This window comes from Talaromyces marneffei, chromosome 3, assembly GCF_009556855.1.
Source record: "Talaromyces marneffei chromosome 3, complete sequence".
Taxonomy (NCBI): Eukaryota; Fungi; Ascomycota; class Eurotiomycetes; order Eurotiales; family Trichocomaceae; genus Talaromyces; species Talaromyces marneffei.
The window spans coordinates 1,883,348-1,901,978 of NC_072350.1; the positions used below are offsets into that span (position 1 = coordinate 1,883,348).

Below are 18,631 nucleotides of genomic sequence, written 5' to 3' on the forward strand. Positions count from 1 at the left end.
TGATTCGGAGAAATGAGCCTCGATCTACATTGCTGAACTCGTCAGTCAGACTACCCCGCCGATCTAATGTAGTATTTCCTTGAACTGGGGGTGTTAAGCATTGCGGGGAGTTCGTCTTGTGTGGTTGAAGGGTCAACCATTTTTTTTTTGACTAACTAGTTAACTTAAGTTAGGGTTGTGTTCGAGATGACCTCGGGATCTGACAGCAAAATGAGAGCCAGACTGGTTTCTACCAACATGCGAGGTAAAAAAAGAGAGAGAGAGAGGAAAAATGAATGTTGAGAGATGATTATCATTAACTAATATGCAATGATGCAATGCGATACGATGCAAATGTCTAATTATATGTACAAAGACTCCATTTCCCCCCCCCCCCCCCCATATACAATCAATCCTCCGACTCCATTCCAGCCGCCACTATAATCTCCCTCGTGATCGAGCTCTGCTCGCACATACTCCTGAAAATACCACCAGCATCAAACAATTCCAATGGCGACGCGACCTCTGCAACTCTACCCCTATCCATGACACAGATCTTGTCATACCCGATAATGGTTTTAAGGCGATGCGCAATACATAGCAATGTGCGACCCTTGAAACCCTCCGACATGGCCTTTTGGATCATGAGATCGGTCTCAAAATCGATTGAGCTGGTTGCTTCGTCGCAGATTGTGATTTTGCTATTGCGGACGAGCGCGCGGGCAAGGGCGAGGAGCTGGCGTTGGCCAAGAGAAAAGTTGGTGCCGCCTTCTTCGACGATGGAGTCGAGAGTTAATTGGGATTGTTGAATGTTGTTGCCATTGCCGTTGACGGATGTTTCTTTGTCTGTGGCTGTTATTTCGGTTCTGGAGGAGGAGCTGGCGTTGTCTTCGATGAGATGGGCTTGTCGGAGAGCGGCCCAGAGTTCTTCGTCTGTGCGAGTGTTGAAGGGATCCAAATTCGATCGGATCGTGCCCGCGAACAAGGTCGGGTCTTGAGGGATAATAGACATGCGCGAACGCAAATCGTTCAATCCGATCGTGCTAATGTCGATACCATCCATGACGATTTTGCCCTGTGCCAACTCGACCATACGGAAGAGCGCCATGATGATAGTTGACTTTCCTGCACCAGTTCGTCCGACGATACCCACCCGTTCACCGGGTTGGATATGCAAGTCGAATTGTTCCAATGCATACGGCAAACCGGGACGATATCTGAGATGAGCATCGGAAAAGACGACTTCTCCTTTGCTGGGCCATTCCTCGGGAACCGGAATGGTGTGGGCAGGAGCTTCCTGCTCGATCTGTCTTCCATAGTAATCGATTCTTTCGACTGAGTTCATGTTATTGTCGACATCAGCCGCTTGCCGGACTGTGAATTGAAGCAATTGAACACTGGACAAGAGGTACGACAGTACCAGACCACTGATGCTAGGCGAGACATTGAACCGAGAGGTAACGACCAGGATTTCAGTCACAAACACTAATATCACACCAAGCACATCAAGTCGAACAGCGAGCCACCGCTGATTGGCAAAGGTCAAAAAGTAGGCACTGTCCATCTGATCAATATCTTCATTGATGGACTTGACGAACGATTCCGAACGACCATATGCTCTGATCGTTGCTATGCCGTAGACGGATTCGTTGAATCGAGCAAACAGATGTCCACGTAGCCTCGACTCGTGTTTCTGAACCTCTCGCGCAGATCTGTTGTAGAACAAAGCGAGCATGATATAAATCACGAGCAAGGGTCCAAGAGCAGCTGCAAAGTAGTAGTAATAAGCGATAATAAGGATAAAGACGGCAATGATTTGAGCTAGCGTCATAGTGGCAAGACGCATTGAGTCCGTCATGTTATTATCCAAAGTATCCACATCTTTAGAAAATCGATTCATGATTCGGCCAAGAGGTGTTGTATCGAAGAATGAGACGGGTGCACGTAGAACTCGGCGAATAGCATATTTCAGCAGGAGTCTGCTGGATCGTGTACCTGACATGGAAAGTGCGGTCGAGTAGATGAACAGCAAAATTGCTGAGCCAACCCCTAGTGCAACATAGACACCAATCTATACAAGTCAGTAACTGTGCACGCGTACAACCTTAATGATGGGGACTTACGTATGTTCCGGTACTGTAGCCAAAATTGTTGGACGTCCACCAAGCCAACCACAAATTAGTGACAATAGCACTACCTGAGGACAAGATCAACAGCAACAAAATCAATGGAACGAGAAGAACCGAGCCTGCAACTGCATAATATCTGAAATAGATACTACTGCTCACCCCCGAAGCCGACTGGCCTTCCTCTTGTATCAGATCATCCTGTGGGTGTTTTGCGATGGATGCGATTTTCTGAACAGTAGCCTCAGTCGTAGCAGGGGTTTCTTCAAGGTCCTCTTTCTTGTGGTCATGATCAACCGTCGTCATCATCTCTTTGAACCTTTCGTTGTTTGTGACCAGATTTTCATATGTGTCGTTTGCGACGATCATTCCATTGTCCATCATAATAATCCTGTCGCAATGGCGTAGAACGTGAAGTTGATGCGTAGCGAGGATTCGGCATTTATCCTTTAGTACTCCGCAAAGGGCATCTTCCATAATATGACGACCAACATGCGCATCAACGGCCGAGAGAGGATCGTCAAGCAACAAAATGTCAGTGTCTGCATAAATCGCTCGAGCCAAACTGATACGAGCCTTTTGCCCACCAGACAGATTGATACCGCGCTCACCAATCTGTGTGTACCGACCATTAGGAAGAACCTCTAGATCATGGCGAAGAGAGCAAGCCTCGACAACTCGTTTGAATTTCTCTTCATCCAGCTCTTGACCGAAAGTAATGTTGGTTTCGACAGTGGCATTCTGGATCCATGCGTTCTGGGGACAGTACGCTTTTGATCCTCCAACAATGGCGACTCCATTGAGTTTACGCATTTCGCCGGCAAGTGATGCAAGGAAAGATGTTTTGCCGGATCCTACACTTCCAACAACACCTAGAAATTCGCCCTTTGCGATATTGATATTGAGATCGTGGATTTTGAACGGTTCTTGGCCCGACTCGGTTGTACCTTCATGAACCTTTTCATCTCCATCGGTGGAAGATGTTTCACTGGATTTTCCGGTCTTCTCGGCCATCTTCTCTGCCTTTTTCTCGCCCTTCTTGCCTTTCTTGTCCTTTTTTCCTGCACCCTTGCTGTGTTGAGGCCCTTGGTGATCCTGGCCGTCAACAGCTTTTTCCCAGGTGAATGCGGCGTCTACCATAGAAACAGCATTCTCACTGTCGACTGCCTGTGGCTGCATATCAAGCTGTGAGTCCTCAGCCAATAAGAACGCCTCAATTCTAGTCACGGCCGAAGAAGCATCCGTCACCAAAGCAATGACCATAGGCAACATCATAGAAGGTAGTCGAAGACCGTTGAAAAGGGACAGTGACGAGAAAATAGCCGACGGCGCCAACGCATGGTTCGTAAGCGAGAATGTAATAAAAGCCAACATTGACGCGAACATTGGAATAGAAGTTCCGACGGCAGTCATAACGTTTCTAATCATAAACATGAGCTGCACACCATGAATCTCCTTACGTCGAATGGCCGAGATACGGTCCAGAAAGTCCGACTCCCAGGCATAGTATTTCACGAATCGGATAGCTTGGAGGACTTCTTGCGTCAGACTAACTCTTTCATCGGTGAATTTGTTGGTTCTTGCGCGAATTCCGAATATGCGCCTGACGGTCAACATCAAGAACGGAGTCGATAGCAGGAAAAGCGCAATACCGGGTAGGGCACTATACGTTAAATTGACCAGGAGCAGGGCAATGGTGATAAGCACAACCAGAGGAATGGTCCAGATCAAGTGGAACCAACCAGCAGCCTTGTCGATACGGTTCGTATCGGTAGACATGAGATTGATAATGCGACCGTTGCTCCATCCTTGCACACTCAGCTTAGCTTCCTCCAGCTGCTCAGCATACCACGCCTTTTCTTCGTCGCTTCCAGGCGTGATATCTGCAGGAGGCGTCTTGGGCGGTTTCCAACCAGCCTTGGCTCGGCCGGAGATGGTCATGGCCTTGCTGAAAATGAGCGAGATGAGAGCAGCGCGCACTTGACCTCCAACCACCATTCCTCGGTACATGAACTGATTGTTACCGATACTCGCCAGAATCTGCATAGCCGATAGTCCAAAAACCCATCCTAGACCTGTGCCAATCGATGGAGCTACTTGGTTAGTATACTGTGCCAGGTACGCATCCGTCGCAAAGGCAATCAGATACTTTAGTAGATATGGTAATATGATCTGCGCCACGCTTCCAAGCACACAGCACAAACCACCGAGCACAATTTCAAATTTGTAAGTCTCATAAATAGCTCCGACAAGCGCGTTCTTGGAACCAGCCTTTACGCGCTTTTCGAAATTTGCGTGTAATGCCGCGGCCATCACGGTGATTGAGCGGTTGGGGTTCACGCGGGGAATGTCATTTTCTTCGAGGGGTCTTTGATACCCGACCTGTACAACGTTAGTTAGATAGACGCAAAGCTATAGGAGGACAGAAAACGAAAACGTACAAACATAAGATGATTGATCCAATGCCAGGTAATCAAGCTCGCAAAATTAGCTCTGTATTCGGGTGACTCTATCCTCTCATCTGGAATTGGTGGTGGTCGTCTCCTCTTGAGAGGATCCAGTCGCGAAAGCCATGTCCGTTTGGCAGAGGGAATACTTCCCTCTTCCTTAGCTTCCGACATGTGTATTCTCTTTTTATGTGTTTGTTTATTGTTTCGGGCCGTCTTTTGTTGTTTCTTGGAATAAAATGGTTCAGGGTAAGCGGGGATGACCGCGTATATGATCTCTTGGAGAGGTATACAAGAATGGTTGTTCGGTCAGTGATCGACACGGTCTGATCTGCTGCCTTTTGAGGCAAGGAGAAGAATTAAGGCCAATGATGCGTGAGGTCGCAGATTGTAATCCAGTGTAAGTAAGTAAGGCCTAGAGTATCGGAGACGGAGACGGCATAATTTTACTGGCTCCCCTCCCGTAGACAGGTTAACAAGTACTTTATAGAAAGATGCTGTGCAGTATCGTGACGGAACCGAAAGAAATGCGTCAGATGGAAACAAAAACAGGTAGACGTCGCGACTATATGTAACATCAATCTAATCCTCTCAGGCAAAAAAAAAAGGCGAAGCTTCTTAAACCCCGTCTCTAAAGTCCGTTCAGATGAAATATTACAGAGCAGCAGTTGGTTTCCACTTTCCAACGTTCGGCCGTTCTGGACACCCACTAACATCCACCACAGGGCCCGTATTATATTATACTCTACGGAGTACTACGTAACTAGTATAGTTACTACTCCGTACATGGTAAAGTAACTATTTGTCGGAGTTCCGCACAAGCTCTAAACTACATAGTATGGGCGTTATGTAATGTTACGGTATAACTAATACAGAGCAAATCTCCGTCAATTGGCTGGACGCCGAGTTGTGCACGGTATCTCCACCGTCTCGGATCATCGAACCCGTGGTTATCAGATTTGTGCTCGATTCTGACCGATAGGGTCTCCGATTCGGTGGACTAAAGATCTGGACCACGGTAATTGGACGTAGCACGTACCATGTAACTATGCATTGTATGTACGTACGTACTTCTTTGTTGGTTTCTTTTGACGTTGATGTTGGTGGATACCTCTCCCTGATCTGTGCGACTAAACAATGTATAGTACTCGGGCCCGAGGCCAGTCGCGCCCGAACGACGTTCAATTCGTGACGATCAATACGTAACTAAAGAGCATACACACAGTACAAGTACACACACTCTGTAGTTAACTAGTAAACCCAAGGATCCACGGCTCCTCTTACTAATCAAAGGCCTAACATTACTCCGATACGACGTAAACGAGAACCGGAGTTCGGGCTTCGGCTGACTCCGTATTCCGACTAGCCTGACTAATGTCAATTTCCTAGGCAATGATTGGCCCAACTCGAGGTTTTTCAAGCGGGTTTAGGTATGAAGTCGTCAGGTGATGAAAGGTCATTATAAATCAATTAACTAAGGGGCGAGTTTTTGAGTTGTTACTGGATCATATAGTTCATTGTTACGTCCAGTATCAATCAAAGTGTATGGGGAAGCAAACGGCGCGAGGGTATCAACTCGGGATGATCACCGTCGGATGCCATACAAAAACAACATTGTTATATGAAAGTTCCCTTCATGTATCGCGACAGCATAACCCAATGGCGGCAATGATGCGTCGTGTTCAAAGACCTCCAAGTGCCAGATGTAGGGTTAGCAAACAAAACCCTAGTCAGCGTCAGTAAGTCCCAGCGGAACCTCCATATATCAGAGTTCATTCATATCTCCTCATCCACGTCCCTAATAAATCAAGAGGAAAGCTTTAAACTAGCTAGACCATCTACCGAATCATCCGCAAGTCCACATCATATCGTAAAAGTTCTTAAATTAGCAGATATCATAAACATACGGAGTATATGACTGAGAGAAGCAAGAAACAAAGACAAACACTTTCTCAGAGGTCTTCAAGCTCGACAATAAGACTAACATGACTCAAAAACAATCAGTTGTATCGATACCGCCAGACAATCCTGATGAACAATGGGAATTGAATAGAAAGGGAGGAGAAAAAAAGAAACCCCGTGCACCCGAATCGCCTGCCCCAGTCCCAATAATAATAAAGAAAGCCTACATGGAGGAAAATACTGATAAAATCAAATAGCAGATATGAAGAAAGCGGGAACCTGGCTTCGACATGACGTGGGCCATGTCATAGACATTCTGTTTCCGAGTCAAACCCTTGACAACGCCCACGCAGATAAACCAGTCTCGGTATAACGAGTATAAATCTGTAGTACTCAATTTCATAAAGAATACCACTCGATAAAAAGCACCATGACAAGAAGTGATTGAAAGGAAACAATCACATGACTAGTCACGTGAGAAAAGAAACCCTCAAAGTCTCAGCCAACCCGGCTATGCTCAAATATTCTGAGTATGATCGGTGTCCAGTTGACCTAGATCTTTTTCGTCGTCATAATCGTCAAATTTGAGGTTCGCCTCTCGACAACGCTGGATCCATTTCAGTGCAATGTCGCCTCGTCGGTTGGCTTCTGCTTTCCATTTGGCATTCTGTGTGTTGATCTCGGCGAGGGCTTGTTGTGTAGTGAGATTTGTGTGTTCCCAGCGCGTGTTCATTTGTTTCTTCTCTTCATGAAGTTGGGAGATGTACTCTATGGCGCGCTGAAGGATGGCTCCTTTGTTCTTGTCGCAATTAGGCACCAGCTGGGCTATTTGATTTATGCCTTCGTTAATGGTCTCACGACGACGACGTTCGACTAAGATTGGAATTAGCAAAAGTCCCTTGAGAAAGAAAGAAAACTCGACAGTAAAACTTTGCATACCTTCTTTGTGGTTGTTCTTGCGTAGAGCATGCCATTCAGGCGATCCGACAGTCGGCTTCGTAGTCATACTCTGAGCCTCGCGGGCCGCGTAAACTGCCGCCGCCGTTGACTCATGTGGTCCATGTGAAGTAAGCCCGCCAGTAGCGTGTGCGAGCTGATCGGCAAATGGGAGGCCATGTGAAATCTGGCCATCAAACCCTCCATCGGGGCCGGTGGGGTACTTGTTTTGTGGATTTGCAGCAAGAGCCGCCTTTGCATTCGCAGTCAATGTATTGTCATCTGGCATGCCGTTCGATTGCGCGACATGGGTGAGCAGCTGTTCGTCAATATTGAGATCGGACGTTGAGCCGTCATAGTGTCCCAGTGCCGAGTGGGTAAACGCTTGTGTGTCAGTAGGACTCGTCAGGCCAGGGATGTTGCCGTTGGCGCTGCCGTGGGAAGTCGCCAAACGCTGAGGGTCAGGTCCGACGCTGTCTTCATCTTCGCGTTTCCGTTTGTTGCCGTTCATATCGGCATTGGTCAAACTATTGTCAGACATTGTGACCAGACTCGTGTCAAACTGAATCATTCCATGAGCAAGCTGTAGGCTTGGGTAAAGTTGGTCTATCCTGGTAGATAGCGTACCGAGGTGATTGGACCGGTCAAGTCCTCCGTCGCGTTAATTTTGAATAATGCCTGCTGCTTTGCAGCGATCAGCTGGAATCACATTAGTCTATAGCTCGGAAAGCTCAAAAGCAAACTTGAAGTAGAAAGATATAGTGTTCTGTAATGAGTCTTTTGATTGTTCAAGGTAGGTAGGAATTTCTATTGCGGGGTACAGGCAAGGCGAGGAACGCGTCGGTAAACATCGGACAATCACACGCAAATGGCTGGTAACAGGCAACAAGATGTTCACAATCAGAATTCCTCAAAGGTACTTGATCATTTATATTTTGATAAGAAAATCCAAAGAGTAGATTGTGAACATAAAGTTGATCTCTTAGTCATCCAGCCAATGATGCGACCGTGCAAGAACGCGACCAACAAACAGCAACAACTGCAACGCGCAAAACAGCATCATGGCCGACCGTGAGCAGCAACCTGGCAAGAACAGTGTCCATAGTTATGCATGGAAACATCTGTTTCTGCCTGGTTACAACTCTTGGTGGCTGTCGCGATGCATGGTGATGATAGACATGATTCGCAGCAAAGTGGAGAGCAACGTACCTTAGGAGTTGTAGCTTTGGTTTTTGTTCGATATCACCTGACAAGAAGTCACGGGAAATCAGGTGAGTATGGGCCGAGTATATCGTAGTCCGAATATGGTAAATTCGAGAAGAGAAAATAAACAGATGGAAATGTCGAAAATGAAGAGGGAAAGTTGCAGAGAATAGTCGAAACAGGGACTATGAGCACATTAAGAAATAGAGAATCACAGAATTCTTGGATGGGGAAATAATGAGCTCGAACTGAGAGAATCGCGAAGTAAGTAAGAGAGAGAGAGAGGGCGGGCTGCTCACGTGGCGAGGACGTCCTTGAGTATTCCTCAGGCAGAAAGAAAGCTGTGCGGCGAGCGAGACAGACCAGAAGTGTCGATCACCTGACCGGGCCAGGCCCTCTCAGCCAATAGGCTCCGCGCGTGCCGCCGGAAACAGCAGTACTACAGAGTAGACTTTTGGAAGATTTTGATGTGTTTACTACTACAACATCATCACATTTTTCAGAAATTTCACTATTTATTAATTTTGACAGATATTCCCTGCTCTAACTCCCTCGCTAAATTTACTATTTCGATATTTTCTTATCCATGGTGTATCAAAAACCCAGTCTCTGATCATGTGTGACGATCCCGTGGCTCAGCCGTCACTGGTCAGATCATCCGAGTCAGCGATCTGATTGGCCGAGAGCCCGTGACGTGCCCACACGTGCCTGGTCCAGCCCTCCATCTGAGAGGCACATTAAGGTGACATCCTTGGGCTCTGGAAATCCTATTGTGCAGGCCCAGACTATGTATGGATTAACTATGGAATGATGTGCGTAGTCATTTCAGGGCAGATGACACCGAAGCCAAACAACTGTGAAAGAAAAGGAAAGATACGGACGGATAGGGGAGCTTGATCTGTTTTCGGGCCGTCCCTATGTTGTACAAGCTGACAGGAACAGACAGCTTTAACTATACACAGTACAACTGCTTGTCGACAAGCGAGAGTGCCATGGCATGGCAGTACTGTTGGATGCTTCCAAGTTTCCATCGTTAGACTGGTGTGCAATGAGTCGAACCTGAGACATAACCCACGGCCCTTCCTTCCTAGATCTCGATAGCATCAAATGTCAGATCTTAATCTTCACTAAGAAAGTTCAAAAAAGAAAAAAGCAAAATTTAATTTCAGGCGTACAGAGTATGTACCCCACCATAGCTGATATGGAGGGTTGGAGTCGTCACATGCTCAATACATTTGAGGTCGTATGTGCTGTTACCTACCTGCCAATCAGATTTCGTATCGAGGGTAAGACTTTGACGGTTGGTGAAACCTGAGGGATTTGATGATATAGTTTCTCCTGGTAATTATGAACTGGTGTCGACACAGTTTGAGCCCATTGGTATTTTGCTATAGCTTATGAGATTGGAAGCATGATCCTTGGTAATAGATGTTTTGGGGCATCAGCACTGATCAAGACTTCGAAAAAGACGCTCTTGATTATTTTCTCAGAGACTATTCTCCTTGGTAGTGTAGATGTGTATACGATAAGCCTATCTGACTCGCTATCTATCCACTCGAAATGAATAATGTGACCAATAGTCACATGGGCCACTTTCCATAATGACACCCCGTTACAAATCTGGTGGTTGCATATCATATTTCCCAATTGGAAGTTACTGTTTGATCCAGCTCCCCCAAGGAAGGCTCTTAGACACAAACCTATTCCACCCGAGCCAAAGCAAGGGTACCCGGTTCTGAACAACTTTTGTGCAAGTCTATCCTGTGTGTGTGGTGTGTGTGGAGAACAACCATGATGGAATTTATAGCTATTCAATCAGTTGAATCACCAATCTTTTTCATGACAAATGCCATCTCCGGCTCCGACTCAGTATCCGCGAAACAAATCCCTTCCTCTCTCGCCCCTTTAATGCCCCAGCAATGAATCTTGACATCCAGCGCCGACGAGTCTTTCTTCTGCGTGATCGCAACAATAGTACTCGTCCCAGCATACACCGCATGCGGAATAACACACCCTGGGCCTCCATCCTCCATTCCAGTTCTATTAGCAAAGACGATAATGACTTTTGTCTCTGTCGAAGAATCAAAGCCTTCGAGCTGTCTATCGCCGTAGTTGATTTTCTGTTCGATTAATGGCCAGAATCTACGGAGCCAGTAATTGAATGTATCCATGTCAGGTAACTCTCCCGTTTTGAGAGCAAGACTATCTGCATCGGTTGTAAGCCAGGCGGCAGAGAGAATGACGAGATGGGACTGGGAGTCTAGGACTCGATGTGCGAATTCGTAGGCGTCCCATGGTGCTTCGAATTTGTACGGGTTGATGTCCATACAGATTCCGAATGTGGTCGGGATTTGTATCGATTTTCTCGTTGTTTGTGGCTGAATTGCTGCCGCCGTCGTGTCAACATCCGACATCCCTGTATGAAACTCCAAGGATTTAAAACTCCACTCTGCTTCACCTTCACTTGCCCACGAGTCATCCGTGTAATACAAGAACCGTTTTCGATAGTTGTGTATAACCTGTCCTGCTTCATCCACGACTACCAGGGAATTATACAATTTGGCCGGACTTGTGACCAACCCATTTTCATTAGTTCCATTGACGCTAGAGACCTCCGGGTTTCGATAAATTTCGGGATACCCCACGCAGACTTTACATTTGAGACGTCGTGCAGTTCTTTGAGCCCACAGTGCAGATGGGCCCTTGCCCTGATACTCCAGATAAGGCGTTATAGCTTCTAACGAAGGAAAATTGTAGCCTGTACCACAGATTAGTACATGTCTGTCCAGGTCTTTGCACGAAATATGTGTATCACCTGAAAAGGCCATTTCTGGCAGAACAAGGATATCAGGATGCAGCTCCTCGATTCCAGGTTTTCCGTCAACAAAGTGAAGTCCATCGCCATCTTCTGGCGGCGTCAACCTTAGTAACATGTCTGCTCGTTTAATATTGCCCTCGACGTCGCCCAGTCGAGGCGCAAACTGGAGGGTTGCGATCCTCATTCCAGATTTGTCGATAGTTAGATGACTGGATTGTTTGATTCTGTTTTTAGATGTGGAGGTGGTAGCGGTAGTTATCGGTCTTGTTGCTGATTGCGTGTTTCGACTAGTGATCAATGCATACAACTGGTGTGGTTGATAAGGCCAAATTTGTGATATCCTGACATGCCTCGCGTTGGTGATTGGTCTTTGGATAATACGAGATGTAAAATAAGAGGGATGCATCAATCAATGGTTGATGCCCCGGCAAACTTCTTTATCTGGCCTGCTGCCGTAGAATTGTCGGAAGTCGCGTGGGTATATATGTTGTACCACACAAACATGAACCAGCTCCTCGCTAACACCACTCGCTCAAGAACGGGATGGGTGTAACTATAAAACCTGCAATCTATGTCAGAATTCGTTTTGCATCATGTCTCAAGTACATGGGATTGAATAACGTACGTTGAAATGGCGTGGCTATAAATAAGCGGGGAGAAATCACATGATTATCAACATCCGTAACGGGTAAGAAGCTAGGAACAGCTCAATGATACCATCTAGAAGGAAAAGGCCCACGAAAAATACCAAAAATTACATGATGCTGCAACTGGGAGCAACCCAGTTTTATTCATGGCCAATTGATATTATTTGTTAGAATTGGAAGATGAAAGATTACCCATTGGCTGATAAAGAATAAGGTGGCGATTCGCATATACAGTCCACACTGCACTTGGAAGCCCTGAATACGACTCCCTCGTGGCAGATAGAATGGGTAAAAAAATGCTTCTCTATACTATGCTGATTGCTATGCAAGAGAGTTTATTACTTTGATACTACCAACGTGAAACTCCCGAGAGGAGAAATGGATATACATTCTACCATGATATTCAAATATAGCAGTAACATAGCTAGATAGACCAACAGCGCCATGCTTTGATTGATGTACATAAATGTTTAAAAGTAAACCCAAATACCCAGGAACTCCATTAGTGCAGGAAAACCAACAACTCATCATCCGCCGTCAGAAGATATCTGTTATGTACATGAAGGAAAAATAGAATGAAATGAATCAAATGGAAAACGGTATACCGCCAAACAGTATACCCGCTCAAGGCAGACTTCGTTTTTTATGTGGCTGTTTGCTCGACGTCGGTTTCTCTGGCGTGTGTTGAATTGGCTTATATGCTAGGCCTTTTCCTCCAGTGAGTCTGAGACGTTGTTCTGTTCGGGAGAGAGTGCGGCCAAGACCAAGGGGTGTTTCGGGAGCCAATGCAACATCATACCCATTGATGCGGGCATAAGGCGATGAGCCAGATAGTGAAGATGACAGAGACGACGATAACCGTGAGTCAGAGTTTACACTTCTTCCGAATGTAGAAGAGCGGAAAGGATCCGTGTAGAGATAGTCTGTAGTCCTGTCGAGAAGTCTTGGGCCATTCTTCAATTGTTCTGCCGCGATACGGGCTGCCGAGAGAAGAATTTCATCTTCATCGATTTGGGATGTTCTAGAAGACACGGTTTCGTCTTCAAGTGGCCGCTTGACTTCTGTCAGCTTCTTGACTTGCTCAAGAATTGGTAGTGTCGGGAGTGGTGCTATTGAGGCTAGGGCGAGTGATTTCTTTTGCTTCCGTTGAGCACGCTTTGGTTTGGGAACTTCTTCAAGCTCAGCAGGTACTTGCGGCTCATTAATCAGTCCTGATATCTCTTCTTGATTTTGCAATGCCTCATCGTTTTCAGCTTCCAGTGGCCGCTTCTTGTTTCCTTTGGACGTTCGATTCTCTATTGCTGACTGCCTTAGAGTCTCGATCCATGACCTGCGAGAGGCCGAAGATTCTTCGATGGCGCTTTCCGATTTGGAAAAAGTCTCCGGATTGGGCAAATGACTTTCCGCACCAAGGTCTTCGACAGGGGCTTGTTCTTGCTCTGATTGGACCTCCGTCTCTTCACTTATCTGCTCTTCTTGACCATTCGCCACTACATTATTATCAATGCTGGAGGACTGGATGGTAGTAGAAAATAATGGTTGCGAAGTGACAGGCGACTTTTCAGGTGTTTGTCCTGTTTCTTTTGCAAAGATTGATTCGTCTGCCGGTTGTGAAAATAGCGGAGTTGGAACATTGGCGATTGTGGTAGTCTGAGTTGGCGTAAATGTAATTGATGGTTGCTGTGAGGGTGGTATTTTCGAAAAGATAGATTCTGATGCTGGTTTAGATATGTCCGGGGTAGTAGAAAAGGCTGGAGGCTGAAAGGAGAAGGATGATGACGGTTTCATGGATAGTGGCTCTGAAACCTTTGTAGTTGCCGGAATATCAGGAGCCTTAGGTTCCGTTCCTAAGGGCTGACTAGTTGGTACGAACGAAAACAACGGCTTTGTTGCTTCGGTTGTTGTGACTGGGGGAAGGACTTCTGAAGCTGCTTTTTGAACGGAGAAAATCGATTGACCAAAAACAGACGATGGCTTGGGTTCTGTAGAGGTAGCTGCGGGTTCGGAAGCTTTAAGAATACTGTCCGAACTTTGAGAAGCAGCTGGCCACGAAAAGGTTGTCTTGGGTTGCTCAACAGACGTCGGAGCCAAGGTCAAAGGTGTGGATGAGCTTTGAGAAGAGGTTGGCCATGAGATTGATGGCTTTGGTGGGTTTGTGGAGGTAGTGCTCTGAAATAGGGTTGATGTTGAAGGAGGTTGAAAGGGTGAGGATGGCTTCTGGGTAGGGACATCTATTGATGGTGCAAACAAAGAACTAGGAGCAAAAAGAGGCTTTGCGGGGGCATTGGATGAGAAGATATTCGTAGCTGTGGACGTCTGAGTTGTTTCCACTGGCACAGCGGGTGGTTGAAATACCCCGAAAGGCCCATTCGAAGTAACTGAGGGCACTGTAAATCCAGTAGCTGGTTGCGGCAAGGCCTTAAAGGAATTTTGAACGGGCGTTGCTGCGTCCTGTTGCACAGGCGATTCTTCTTGAGCGACGAAAAGTTCATTGTCGTCTTCGTCTATGGGAGAGCCGTAATTATTACTCGGTAACAAGGAGACGTCAATCATGCCCCGGGCGGCCGCTTGTTTGATATTCAATCCAAGAATGATGGCGGCAAGGGTTCTACCACCACGTTTCGCTTCAACGTATTTATCGGAATAGGAATGTTGTGAAGAAGGTGCAAAATCTAGACAAGTTGAGTTAGATTGAATAGCCAAGGCAAGTCAATGATTAGCCGAACGTACCGACGATATCAATGCTGCTTGTTCCCCAGTTGAGATACAATACATCGTCACTCCTTTCCAACAATTGAAGACCTTGCTCTTCACAAAAAATTTCGGCTTGTGACTCATCATCAAAATAGAGTACACGGGTGAGCTCAGATATAGTCCATTCTTCGTTTTTGTGTTGCTGAGAGATGGGGACACGGCAGTACGCTTTCCAGATTGACCGGATAGCGGTTTGCCTGACGTTGTTGAAGTATATTTCCGCGACACAGCCCATTAGATACGACACAGCTGGCGAATCTACTAGGCTGAAGAACCTATCATAGAACCCCTGAGAGATTGCACTGGACCGCATTTCATCCAAAACAACCTGATACTCCCAGTAGTTATTTGCAGCTGCTAGAAGTTCCAAAGCAACTTGGACCTTGGGACTTTGAAGGATTTCCAGAGGCCATTTTTGCACACGATCTTCCACGTCAGGGCGCTGATCGTGAATTGCCAAGACAATATAGTAAGCACGAAATTCTGCCTCGTTCGGAAAGCTCATTCGATCTCTGTTATCGTCATAGTAATGCATCAAAGATAGCATTGTGTTGTTGAGTTGCTCCCGTTCCTGGTGGTGGTCGAATTGTTCTTCGTTGTCGGGGGAGGAAAGCAAATGTAATGAGACAATGTGGAAACGGGCTATACGCTCCAAACACTTTACGGCTATTTTGATATCTTCGATATTTGTCAATTGCTGAACAGAGAAATCATTCCGTATAGAACGAGTCCGATCCCAAACGAACTTGTGAATCAAACCAAGGGGTTCAGGACCGCTGACGACATGGCGAATCAGGTAATTCATGGTTTGGAGAAGAGTGTTTGGTGTGCGAATATCGGATGGTAACTGTTCGTCATAACCGGCTGCAGATCGTCTGAACCGTTTTAACATCTTTAATTCCGTGACTTCCAAAGTGTCTGTAGTCGGATCGAGGCTCTGTATTCGAGTACGAAATTAGTAGGATGTAACACATAGTCACAACAACAAATGATACCTTTTCAGCTCTGTCAACCATCTTCTGAACGATTCTCTCCACCCGCTCGAATTCTGGACACATTGTGGTACACGTTCCCACAGGAGTTATTGCCTTGTTCAGCAGAGTCGGCTGATTGGGATCAGCCATTTGACCTTGTTTGATGGCATTTTCTCGTTGTTTGATCCGGTCGAGTTTCAACTTCGCAAAAATAGGAATATATTAGTTAGGGTCGTAAATTTCCAATGGATTTGTCGTACCTTCTCATATCGTTCTTGGTAGTCGACTGGCGTACTGCCGCCCGTCAAGGTCGGTTCTGTCATCTGGTTCTTAGGAGCGCGTTTGTGCGAAGCAGCCTTAGGACGAGGATCTCGCCTCGATTGAACTAAGTTTCCTATGGGCTGGTGTGCGATGGAAGGCGCTCCAAATCCATTGGAGATGCTTGCTGGGCTTGACGATGGTTTCCCGAATCCAGATGTGGCTTGCGGTGCGCCGAATGGTGACGAGGCCGTGGTGGTATCATTTTTTATCGCAGCAAAGGGCGAGCTAGAAGCAGGGGCGCCGAAGCCTGACTCCTTCCCACCGACAGCTCTGGCGTCGCTAGCTGAAGACCGGCCAGGACGAGCCTGGCCTCTTCCACGTCCTCGAGGTGCGCCGCGATTCGACTGGAATTTGGAACCTACAGCACCAGGTCCTCGAGTCCGTCCACCGCGTCCCGAATTGACCGCATCTTGCTTGCCTCCACGGGTTGCGCCCAAGACGCTCCCTAGTTTAGGCATGGGTCGTGCTCATCGAAGGTCCGCGGAAGCGATTTAACGACGATGGAAACGATTGAATGCGATCGGCAAAAAACGAACAGTTCTCGAGCAAATTTTCAACCTTGGTGATAAAAGCGCAGACGGCGGTTGAATAGGTCCCTGCTCTAGAAGCTGTCGATAGACTGAGCAGGGCCGCGTGCTTGTTGGATGGATCGTTGAGCTTGCTGAGAAGATGTTCGCCCGCGCGGTAGATTATTACGGTGGCGCACGGACCACCAACTGCCTTCTGATTCGCGCTCCGATCGACAGCTCGAAATCCAGACTGCACTTTGGATATACATTGACATTATCACTACTTATTTACAGAGACTCATTTTGTTGGTTATTTCCCTTCATTTGCTCGGTCGAATAGCGCTCATAGTACACGCTTATGTCTATCACCGCAAACACTCAAACGCCATCTTTCTGCTCGAACACCATCGCATGCTTAACGAAATTGCTTCACCTCAAACGATGATTCATAGCAACTCCTAGACCTTGGAAACCATCCTGACGGACTTTAAGTCCAGCTAGTTCCGTCGCAAACCGCAATTTGCGTTCATGGTCCCAGTCCTCTGTATGGCACAGAATGCCGAAGAGCATACCGGCAACAAATGTGTCCCCGGCGCCTATCGAGCTGTACATGTGTTAGTGTTTTCTTTTGTTCAGATGCACGGTATGACACTTACTCCACTACATTTGTATCCGGGACCTCTAATGCAGGCACCGTTATACGGGTGTTGTCAGGCTTGGTTAGGAGTGAAGCGCCTTCCTTGCCCCATGTACAGCATAGATATTTCCTGTAGTATGAGTTAGGCCCAACGCATTACAAAAGAAGCACTGGGGCCTACATACGCTTCTGGTGTGACATCAATTTGTGCTTCCAGACATTCCTCCATGGATGAATAGCCCTGTGCCTGGGCCCAGCCCTTGGCGTAGAAGACGAGATCTGCCTCAGCTGCCAGTTTCTCGAGTCCCACACGCCGTGGGTTCTCAACTTCAACACTAATAAATGCAGAAGGGTATTTATGTCGTATATGCAAAATACACTGTAGGTTCTCTTCTGGCATGGTTCCCTATATGCAGGCTCTATGAGATGCGTGATTGGTATAGGCAGTAGTAAGACATACCTCGAAATGAAAATAGGTTTTCTCTGTGTGTTCAAGCTTCTCAACTGAAGATGAAAATTCGTCAAGAGTCATCTGTGGCAGCTCGTTATAGCTCACAATCGTTCTGCTTCCCGTTCTCTGGCTATTAATCACATACGCGGATGCTGGCTCAGTCGAGTCCGGGCGATAGATACAAGAATTGCAGTTCACATCCGGCCCCAGCGTTTGTTTTATAAAACGTGTGCTTGCTGACTCAAGCGCTGGGAGCACGGATATGAGATTCAGTGACAGTTTCAACTGGGAGAGGTTTATAAGCTGCTGTATGACCTCTAGAGAATTAGGGCAATTTCCTCCTCGCCGCCGAGTTAGACTTGATGCTCGAAGCTTTTCATCTTCCTCGGGATAGTGATCCACGCTGAATGCCAATGAGTCGCCATTAGTATAGTCTCCTGCTTATGACAATCAGGAAAACAGCCGGTCATCATGCCTTAAGATTGTGTCGACGAAACACACGCCAACCATGACTAGGCGCGCCATTGCAGTAGATATGCTTCGAGAGTGCAAGCGTGACTCGGCGAAGAATCGAATACCTGCCAGATCAGCAGCTGATTTTCTCTGGACTTCCTGAAGTAGAAGAGCTTATCAGTGTCGGGAAGTACGGAGAAGTACCGTAATTGTTCGTGGCGGCAGGCTGGTTCCACTGGCATCAACTATTCTCAAATGCTGCTGGCTTTGGCATCTCTGAAACCAAGTCAATCAAGACTCTGTCCAGAGGATCGAAATCACGCTTTGCAATTACTGTAATAGAAAATAAAGTCGTCCTGTCTGCGGAATTCCAGCGTCGGCTGCTTATCTCCGACCGCCTACCCTCTTCGGGCCTAGGGCGCGGCGTGCTGCGTCATTAGTGGTCGTCTGGATTGGTCAGCTTTCTTAGCTTCT

General features: G+C 46.9%; 5 protein-coding genes across 5 annotated transcripts; all 5 read right to left on the reverse strand.

Annotated features, from left to right (window-relative positions):
• Positions 1-388: 388 nt before the first annotated feature.
• Positions 389-4,726, reverse strand: EYB26_004440 (uncharacterized protein; the record flags this gene model as incomplete). The annotated part of the gene is made up of 3 exons (XM_054263731.1): positions 389-2,050; positions 2,103-4,487; positions 4,547-4,726. The coding sequence occupies 3 exons, from the start codon at positions 4,724-4,726 to the stop codon at positions 389-391; spliced, it is 4,227 nt and encodes a 1,408-aa protein (XP_054119706.1).
• A 2,245-nt stretch (positions 4,727-6,971) lies between these two features.
• EYB26_004441 (uncharacterized protein) lies at positions 6,972-8,493 on the reverse strand (the record flags this gene model as incomplete). The annotated part of the gene is made up of 4 exons (XM_054263732.1): positions 6,972-7,327; positions 7,394-7,952; positions 8,018-8,089; positions 8,422-8,493. The coding sequence occupies 4 exons, from the start codon at positions 8,491-8,493 to the stop codon at positions 6,972-6,974; spliced, it is 1,059 nt and encodes a 352-aa protein (XP_054119707.1).
• A 1,911-nt stretch (positions 8,494-10,404) lies between these two features.
• EYB26_004442 (uncharacterized protein) lies at positions 10,405-11,595 on the reverse strand (the record flags this gene model as incomplete). Its single annotated transcript, XM_054263733.1, has 2 exons — positions 10,405-11,351; positions 11,409-11,595. 2 exons carry the CDS (start codon positions 11,593-11,595, stop codon positions 10,405-10,407), a joined length of 1,134 nt encoding a protein of 377 aa, XP_054119708.1.
• Positions 11,596-12,682: 1,087 nt separating this feature from the next.
• On the reverse strand, positions 12,683-16,565 carry EYB26_004443 (uncharacterized protein; the record flags this gene model as incomplete). The annotated part of the gene is made up of 4 exons (XM_054263734.1): positions 12,683-14,730; positions 14,789-15,749; positions 15,808-15,987; positions 16,047-16,565. 4 exons carry the CDS (start codon positions 16,563-16,565, stop codon positions 12,683-12,685), a joined length of 3,708 nt encoding a protein of 1,235 aa, XP_054119709.1.
• A 480-nt stretch (positions 16,566-17,045) lies between these two features.
• EYB26_004444 (uncharacterized protein) lies at positions 17,046-18,229 on the reverse strand (the record flags this gene model as incomplete). Its single annotated transcript, XM_054263735.1, has 5 exons — positions 17,046-17,220; positions 17,273-17,383; positions 17,439-17,659; positions 17,714-18,107; positions 18,180-18,229. The coding sequence occupies 5 exons, from the start codon at positions 18,227-18,229 to the stop codon at positions 17,046-17,048; spliced, it is 951 nt and encodes a 316-aa protein (XP_054119710.1).
• Between the last annotated feature and the right edge of the window lie 402 nt (positions 18,230-18,631).